This window comes from Colobus angolensis, unplaced genomic scaffold, assembly GCF_000951035.1.
Source record: "Colobus angolensis palliatus isolate OR3802 unplaced genomic scaffold, Cang.pa_1.0 Scaffold34, whole genome shotgun sequence".
NCBI classification, from domain to species: Eukaryota; Metazoa; Chordata; class Mammalia; order Primates; family Cercopithecidae; genus Colobus; species Colobus angolensis.
Window position 1 is genome coordinate 6,196,339 of NW_012116710.1, and position 9,451 is coordinate 6,205,789.

Consider the following 9,451-nt stretch of genomic DNA (forward strand, 5'->3'; position numbering starts at 1 on the left):
CCGGCCTCCCCGGAGACCCCCCCCAGACCACGCCCCAACTGGCCTGGGGACCCCGGATCTCCCCACAGAGACCTCCGATCACGTCCTAATACCCAGGGGACCTCGGATCAGGCCTCACCTCTTTTGAGAACCCAGGCGATGTCCTAGGGCCATCCAGGACCACAAATCATGCCCTGCTCTCCTGCTTGATCTCAGACTATGACCCACACACTGTCAGGAACCCCAGACCATGCCCCGGAACCCAGAAGAATCCCAAATCATATCCCAGCATCCAAGGGGATCCAGACCACCCCACCAGCAACCCTAAATCATATCCCAACATTCAGACGGACCCCAAGACCACACCCCTTCCCTCAGGGACCCCAAATCATACCCTAACATCCAGGGAAACTTCAGACCATATGTCAGCCAAATCCCAGATGGTGCCTGACTCCCTATGGGGACCCAAACCACATTCTAGAGCCACCAGAACCACAAACCATATACCACTCCTTCTTGGGGACCCCCAGCCATGTCCTTCTACCCTAAAGGATCCTAACCCATTCCCTTACCACCAGTATGAACTCCAAACCATGCCTAACTTCTAGGGGGCCCTAAAATGTCTCTTATCCCCATGGGAGACCCTTAAACTTTCCCCATTAACCCCATTAGACCCCAAGCCATCTTCAACCCCTTTGGTGAACTTAGACCTTTCTCTCTCCTTCCCCTCCAAGACATCCTTTGGTTTCCAAAACCCCCCAGTTAGCCCCATTTTTTCTCACCCCCCTACTAGTCCTGTCCCCTTGAGGACCTGTCTCCTTCCTGCTCCGATTATTTCTCTCGGACCCTGAAAGTTCTGCCTGCCTGTGACTTTCATGGAGCCCAGAATGCCTTGCTCCTTCCTAGTTCAGAACCCTTTGCACATCCCCTGTCCCATAGCTGAACCTCACCCCTTCCCTCAAACCCCACTGAGTATCTCAGGCCACCCTCCTCCTCTTTCTGAGATATTCACAGGGTTCCTAAACCCAGCAACTTCTCCCCTAAAAATCTGTGTTGTTGCATGCAATGACCCAGATTCCTGGGGTCTCAAACCCTTCTCACTTTGGATCCCACTGTACAGAGGTCCTCCCCTAAACCCCTTTCCCAATTTTTTTTTTTTTTTTTAGACAAAGTCTCACTCTGTTGCCCAGGCTGGAGTAGAGTGGCATGATCTTGGCTCACTGCAATCTCCACCTCCCAGGTTCAAGCGATTCTCCTGCCTCAGCCTCCCTAGTAGCTGGGATTGCAGGTGTGTAACACCACGCCTGGCTAATTTTTCTTTTCTTTTTCTTTCTTTCTTTTTTTTTTTTTTTTGAGACAGAGTCTTGCTCTGTTGCCCAGGCTGGAGTGCACTGGCATGGTCTCCGCTCACCGAAACTTCTGCCTCCCAGGTTCAAGCAATTCTCCTGCCTCAGCCTCCCGAGTAGCTGGGACTACAGGCATGTCCCACCATGCCTGGCTACTTTTTGTATTTTTAGTGGAGGTGGGGTTTTACCATGTTGGCCAGGCTGGTCTCGAACTCTTGGCCTCAAGTGATCTGCCTGCCTCGGCCTCCCAAAGTGCTGGGATTACAGGCATGAGTCACCGCACCCAGCCTAATTTTTCTTTTTGTTTGTTTGTTTGTTTTTGAGTCAGAGTCTCGCTCCATCACCCAGGCAGGAGTGCACTGGCGTGATCACAGCTCACTGCAGCCTCGACCTCCTGGGCTCAGGTGATCCTCCCATCTCAGCCTCCTCAGTAGCTGTTTAGTTTTTGGTTTTGGTTTTTTATAAATGGAGTCTCACTATGTCCCCATTCTGGTCTTGAACTCCTGAACACGGTGGTCATGAGCCACTGTGCCTGGCCTATTTACATGAAGCCTGCCCTATCCCCCAGATCAAGCTCAGCTCTGCAGATAACTCCTTCCAGTGAACCTTAACCCCACATGCAACTCTGAGATGTCCCTGGGGACACTCACAATTCCCCTAGTCTCCAGACTCCACCCTTCATCGCCACCACCCAGGCAGCATCCCCACCTCCCACCATGGTTGCTAGTGCTCCCTGCTGGAGCGTGGGGGTAGGAATAACAACAACAACACAAGTGAACACATATATAGCACTATTTATGTGCCAGAAATGATTCTAAGGGTTTCACATCTATCACTTCATTCAATCTTCACAACAGCCAGATGAAGAGGTCCTATTACCATCTCCCTTTTATGGATAAGGGAAATAGAGGCACAGAGAGGTTCGGTCACTTGCCTAAGGTCGCATAGATAGCACGTGGCAGAACAGGGTAGGGGTGAAGGGGAAAGAGGGTGAGGGCAGGCCTGGGCTGGACAGGAGTAGAAAAAGAGGAAGAGAAAAAAAAGATAATAATAAGAGAGACAGAGATGGAAGAAGAAAGAAGCTGAAACCAAGGGAGATATGCCTTATTCATACAGCCAATTTGGCCCTGTGAGCTCCGGCCCCAGCTGACCCTATTGCCTCAGACTCCCAAAGTGCTGGGTTTACAGGCGTGCACCACCACTCCTGGCCCCTCTTTCAGTTTTATGATGGCTTTTCTTTTCTTTTTCGAGACAGGGCCTCACTCTGTCACCCAGGCTGGAGTGCAGTGGCATGATCTTGGCTCAGTGCAACCTCTGCCTCCTGGGCTCAACCAATTCTCCCACCTCAGCCTGAGTAGCTGGAACTACAGGCGCCCACCACCACGCCTGACTAATTTCTGTACTTTTAGTAGAGACAGGGTTTTGCCATGTTAGCCAGGCTGGTCTCGAATTCCTGACCTCAAGTGATCTACCCACCTCAGTCTCCCAAAGTGCTGGGATTACTGGTGTGAGCCACCACACCCGACCGCTTGTTCAGTTTCTACGATGACTTTCCTATTCCTCCAACACACCAGCCCACAGCAGCAGTCCCTGAGCATATGCACTCTTCTCCCCTTTCCATGGTTGCCGGTTCTTTCTTTTCATGATGGTCTTAAATGTAATCCCTTCAGAGAGACCTTCCTTTTCCATCCCCAAATTACAGACACCATCCCTACCTGGGCCCCCAACCAGCGTTCTGATGTTACTTTGAAATACATTTTAGAAGAAGAAGAAGGAGGAGGAGGAGGAGGAGGAGAGGAGGGGGGGAGGAGGAGGAGGAAGAGGAGGGGGAGGAGGAGGAGGGGAGGAGGAGGAAGAGGAAGAGGAAGAAGAGTTGCTGGATGTAATACAGTGACATGTCTGTGGTGGCATCTACGTGATCAGTATATAAGTGTTCACTATAAAATTATTTCAACTCAGGCTGGGAGTGGTGGCTCACATCTGTAATCTCAGCATTTTGGAAGGCCGAGGAGGGAGGATCACTTGAGCCCAGGAGTTCAAGACCAGCCGGGCAACATAGCGAGACCCTATCTCTAATAAACTTATATATATGTATGTATGTATATATACACACACACATACACACACACATATATAATTATTTCAACTTGGCTGCATGTTTGAAATGTTTCATAGTAAATGTTACGGAATGTTTTCTGGCGGCAACAAACAGCCCCACCAGGTGCCACCATTTCTGTTACCTTATTTCCCTTATAGTACTCTCTTTATTTTATTTTAAAAGGAAAAAAAGAGATGAAGTCCTGCTATGTTGCCCACGTTGGTCTCGAACTCCTGGGCTCAAGCCATCCTCCTGCCTTGGCCTCCCAAAGTGTTGGGATTACAGGTGTGAACCACTGCACCTGGCTCTTGTCACCCTCTTATTTTATTTGTTTACTTGTTTACTTATTTATTGTTATTTATTGACTGTCTAGTTATTGAAATGTAAACCTCCCAAGGGAAGTGGCATGGCCACCCACATCCTCCAGTGCCCAGAATAGTGATTGCCACCCAGGAACTCAGGAAAGATGTGCTCTTTTTAAAGACAGGGTCTCCCTCTGTCACCCAGGCTGGAGTGCAGTGGCATGATCATGGCTCACTGCAGCCCCGACCTCCCCAGGCTCAGGTGATCCTCCCACTTCAGCCTCCCAACTACAGGCACGCACCCTCACACCCAGCTAATTTTTTCATTTTTGTAGAGAAGCGGTCTCATTATGTTGTCCAGGCTGATCGCACACGCCTGGGCTCTAAGATTTCCAGCCTCAGCCCCCCAAAATGTAGGGATTACAAGGCGGGAGCCACTGCACCCAGACATGTGTTTTATTTATTTATTTATTTATTTATTTATTTATTTATTTTGAGATGGAGTTTTGCTCTTGTTGCCCAGGCTGCAGCGCAATGGTGCGATCTCGGCTCACTGCAACCTCTGTCTCCCCGGCTCAAGTGAATTCTCCTGCCTCAACCTCCCAAGTAGCTGGGATTACAGGCACGTACCACTAAGCCCAGCTATTTTTTGTATTTTTAGTAGAGATGGGGTTTCACCATGTTGACCAGGCTGGTCTCAAACTCCTGACCTTAGGTGATCCTCTGGGATTACAGGCATGAGCCACCGTGCCTGGCCCAACATGTGTTCTTGAATGCCTCTTGGGAGAGGACTGGGGAGCTAGTCCGGCTCCAGACTCAGTTCAGGGACCACAGGAAGGAATAAATACGACCTCCTAGCCCAGGTTCCCTAGAATGGTATACCCAGCAGCTGGAGAATGTCCCATAAGATAAGGGAATGTGTGAGCTGGCCTGAAAAACGGGCAACAGGTTGAAGTAGATATCTTAATTGTTTCCCTAGAGCCCTAATTCCCGCCCCAAACCTAACACAGACCCTTTACCAATACCATTATTCTGGCCCCGCTCCAAGCCTAGGCTCCACCCCCAGACTCTTAGGCCCTGCCCCAAAGCAAAAACTCCAGCCCTTTTAAAGCTAAGCAAGGCCCATTCTGGTCCGCGCCCCATCCCTCTGTCTTAGAGACCACTCCCAAGTATAAAATATTCAGAACTCCTCAGCCTAGCCCCGCCCCCTCAGTCCAAGCCACACCCCTCCACCTTGCTCCTTCCTCATAGCATCCTAGCTCTCCGCCTAAACTTGGTCCCTGGTGCCTACGCTAGGCCCGGCACTCTCAGCTCTGTCCTAAAGACCAGCCTCCGCCTCTCTAACATGAGCCCTGCTCACATTCAAGGTTAGGAAGTCCCCCAAGTCTAGGGCGCCGACTCAAAAATTAGGGAGCTTGGATCTGTGGGCGTTTAGAGGATAGGTTGGTGGAACTAGAGGAGAGGGTCCCCAGTTTGTACTGCCTCTCCAGGGAGTCTCCCCAAACCCGAAGACACGCCCCATTGTGCTGACTCCTCATTGGATGGTGCAGTCTGTTCTGGCCTCTCTGATTGGTCCTTCCACAATCCCTAGCCATACTCCCTCTGCATCGGACTGCACCTGTGAGCCACCCTTTCTGACCCACCCCTGCTTTGGCAGGCTTTGCTCCTGATCGGGCAAGTCCTTGTGCATGGCTCTTTCTGATTGGACTGTTTGTAATCACAAGCCTGGATGGAACAGAAGTTCCTCTATGGAGGGTGGGAGTACCAAGAAGGAGGAGAAGGAGGAGAAGGAGGAGAAGAAGGAGGAGGAGGAGGAGGTGGTTCCCTAAATCTCTTGCCTAAGAGAGGGTGTGGCTATTGACCCCAAGATAGCCTGGGGTTAGTGTTCTAACTGTACAGACCACAGGTGCCTTTGGCTTCTATGCCTCAGTTTTGTTTTGGTTTTGTTTTCATCTTTAAGTTGGGGAAAATAATAGTACCTTTTTCATGAGGTGTTGCAAGAATTAAATGAGCAAATGCCTATAAAATGCTTCTAGAAGTACTTGGTACATAGGAAGCCCTCAAGAGGAGGGTCAGCTATTAGTATTCATTTGATCATGTAAGTGCATGACCTTGGATGAGTCCCTCTGCCTCTCTGACCTCTGCAGGCCAGGAGTTCCTTGTCCATTTAATTGAATGACCCCTCTTGTCTCCAGTCCTCCTCCTCCTCCATCTCCTGCCTTGAGGGACTGGGCCTGTGATCAGAGGGAGGGACAAGAGAGACAGGGACAGGAAAAGGGCACCAGTGGAGAGCAGAGGAGCTCAACCCAACCCACCACAGAATTTAGGGCAGGGTGAATTTTCTCTATGGACCAGTGTAGAGTGATTCTATCCCGAATCCCTCATGCAAAGGACTTGCCCTGATTGGGGGTGAGTGGGCATGAGATAGGGTAGAGTGGGGTGGTAAGGGGATGGTGTTTTAATGCTGGGAGGGCTTCGAGCTGGGCTTTTTGGACCCTACCCCCGGGAACGCCATGGGTGGGGGACGGGCGGCCCAGGCCCAAGGTCACTATGTCTTTGTTACCATGGCAACAGCCACCTCTCTACCGGGAACCTGAAAAGGGGTGGGAGGAGGGAGTTCCCACATCCCTGAAACCGGGGACAGAGAGGGGAACAATTAGAAACTTGGAAGAGAAGCAGAGGGACAGAAGGGGTGTGATTCGTCTCTGTGAAGACCTGCCCATCTCGGAATTCTCAGAGCCTGGTCTACCGTGGGTACTTAATCAATGTCCCTCAGAGACAGACACAGAAAGCCTGAGAAAGTTCGATGTCCACAGATACCAGAAGAAAGAAAAGAAGAATCTTCACATGGGGGCAGGTGTCCCTTCCCTGTCCCCTCAATCTCAGACCCCTGGGGGTCCACTGAGGGCCCAGGATCGACTTCACCTTCCCTAGCCCTGGGTCCTCAGGCCTACCTGACCGTACAAACCATCCACCTGCCAGCAGCTCCTGAGATCCTGAAGCAATTACGTTCAAACCTCTTCGCCTTTAAATTCTTCCTACCTAAGGGCTCAGCTGAGAAAAGTCGCATTCAGTGATGCCTCCTACCCCCAAGAGGTCGGGAGTCGGGTGGGGGGAAACGGGCACTTTGCCTCCTTTATTCTCAGGGGTCCTTGTTCCCTTTGGAAGTGACCGCTCCGTAGATCCAGATATTCCCCCAATACCTCCAGGAGACCCAGGCCTCGCCCATCCGTCCCCTGCCCCCCAGGGAAATCCTTCAGGCCCTTCCCTTTCTTTTTAAGAAACAGGTATCCTCCTTCCCTTCCGGGACCCAGCTCGCATTCCACTAGGTCAGCCCGCCCCCTGCTGGCCCAAGCCTGATACTGCAGGAACCGTCGGCTAGAGCCCAGATGAAAGGCAGAAACTGAGTCCGAACTGAGGATCTCTGAGTTTTTGCATTTTTAAATTTATTTAAAGTCTTGGTTGTTCAGGTCCTAGGGGTCCAAGTCCCCAATCACCTTGAGGACTCAGACATCAGGAACTCAGGCCCCAGCCCAGAAATCAACGAAAGAAAGACAACTTCTCTTGGAGCCAGGCCTCGGTGAGGTCATCGGTGGTGCGGATTTCAAACACCTGGGCAGAGAGAGGTCTCGGCATTATGATCTACTCAAGAACTGAGACAGTGGCCAAGCGCGGTGGCTCACGCCTGTAAGAGAGCACTTTGGGAGGCTGAGGTGGGTGGATCACTTAAGGTCAGGAGTTCGAGACCAGGCTGGCCAATATGCTGAAACCCTGACTCTACTAAAAATACAAAAATTAGCCGGGCGTGGTGGTGGGCGCCTATAGTCCTAGCTACTTGGGAGGCTGAGGCAGGAGAATCGCTTGAACCCGGGAGGAGGAGGCTGCAGTGAGCCGAGGTTGCGCCACTGCACTCCAGCCTGGGTGACAGAGCCAGACCCAGTTCTTTAAAAAAAAAAAAAAAAAAACTGAGACAGTGAGGACTCTAGTCCCTCTTCCTTCAGACCCAGGACCCACACCACCTCTCCCTAACACTCTGGAGCCCCGCCCCAGCCTGAACCTTTGTGAGCTCTGCTGTCTGCACCAGCCTGTTCTTACTCCCTGCATACATCATCTGTTGTTCCGGCTTGCAGCCTGCATGAAAAAGAGGAAAAAGGCACATCAGTGGGGACCCAGGCATGTTCTCTAAAGCTCTAGTAATGTCCTGAAGGCCCTGCAGTTTTCCAAGGGTCCTAGGAGCTCTTCTAAGGAGGTCCCCGCACTGTAGTCAGTTTCTAGGTTGGCTTTGGGGGCTTCAAGTTATTCTGAGGGTCTCTGGAGATGATTTAGGGGCCAGACGGAGCTTTCTAGGTAAAAGGAAAAGGTGGGTTGGCTTAGGCCCCAGGACTGAGAACGGGTGGGCTCTTGGTGAATCTGAGCCCCCACCTCCACTTCACTGCCCTCCCACATCACGCATGCGACACACACACATCCTTACCTGGTCACACACAGGCTGTCACATGCTCACACTCTTAACACAGGTGCCTGCACACATTTGCACAACCACACACACACCCACATGCACACACCTGCACTCACGCATTTACACACACAAACACACACACACACACACAGAATCGAAGACCCTTTCCTGAGGAGAGTAGAGTTGTGTCTCACCCACAGGACTGGAGAAGATGAAACACAAAGGGTAGGACACTCGGCCATCGTCATGCACGTACTTGTAGCTGTAAACCACGAACCTACCATGAAAGGGAATTGAAAATCAGGACTCTGGCCTGCAGCCCAGGCTCAACAGCCATTACCTGAGTCCACAGCCTTGAAATGTTGGCTGAGTCTGAGAACCAGAGTTGATGTCTGGGACTCAGGGTACTGACCTCAAACACAACAAATGATTAAAAAATAATCATAGGGCCGGGCGCAGGGCTCACACCTATAATCCCAGCACTTTGGGAGGCCGAGGCACGTGGATCACCTGAGGTCAGGAGTTCGAGACCAGCCTGGCCAACATGTTGAAACCCTGTCTCTACTAAAAATACAAAAATTAGCTGGGAGTGGTGGCGTGCACCTGTAATCCCAGCTAGTCAGGAGGCTGAGGCAGGAGAATCGTTTGAACTCAGGAGGCAGAGGTTGTAGTGAGCCGAGATCACACCATTGTACTCCAGCGTGGGTGACAACAGCGGAACTACGTCTCAAATAAAAATAATAATCATAATAATCATAATAATAATAGTGCTTATTTGACTCACAATAACTTTATAATATAGGTGCTATTAATATCCCCATCGTACAGATGGAAAAACTGAGGCCCAAACTCACTTGCCCAAGGTTCTATGGATAAGGGAGAGATTTGAACCTGGGAAAGTGAATCCCAGTGTGTAAGTGCTCACCCCCTATTCAATACTATCCAGTGCACTGACCAGGGATGGCTACAGAATCGGCCAAGCCTGGTGTAAAAGGAAAATGTGGGGCTTCTTGTTCAAGAAGCAGGAAATTGTTTTCCTTTCTTTTGTAGTCCCTCTCTAGACTGATCTGGTCTTTTTTTTACTATTATTAGAGACAGGGCCTCACTCTGTTGCCCAGGCTGGAGTGCAGTGGTGCAATCCTAGCTCACTGCAGTCTTGAACTCCTGGGCTCAAGTGATCCTCCTGTCTCAGCCTCCAGAGTAGTTGGGACTATAGGTGCACACCACTATGCCCAGCTAATTTTTTTTTTTTTTTTTTGAGACAGGG

At 50.8% G+C, this 9,451-nt stretch overlaps 1 protein-coding gene across 1 annotated transcript in view; it reads right to left on the minus strand.

The window, feature by feature from the left end:
* Positions 1–7,151: 7,151 nt before the first annotated feature.
* The window catches only part of GMFG (glia maturation factor, gamma), a 7,740-nt gene continuing 5,440 nt past the window's right edge, over positions 7,152–9,451 (minus strand). Inside the window, exons 4-6 of the mRNA XM_011952530.1 lie at positions 8,379–8,463; positions 7,783–7,856; positions 7,152–7,337 (exon numbers count right to left, since the gene is read on the minus strand). Of these exons, the coding sequence (XP_011807920.1) occupies positions 7,266–7,337; positions 7,783–7,856; positions 8,379–8,463 (231 nt within the window). The 3' untranslated portion in view covers positions 7,152–7,265. The remainder of the gene's footprint in view (positions 7,338–7,782; positions 7,857–8,378; positions 8,464–9,451) is intronic.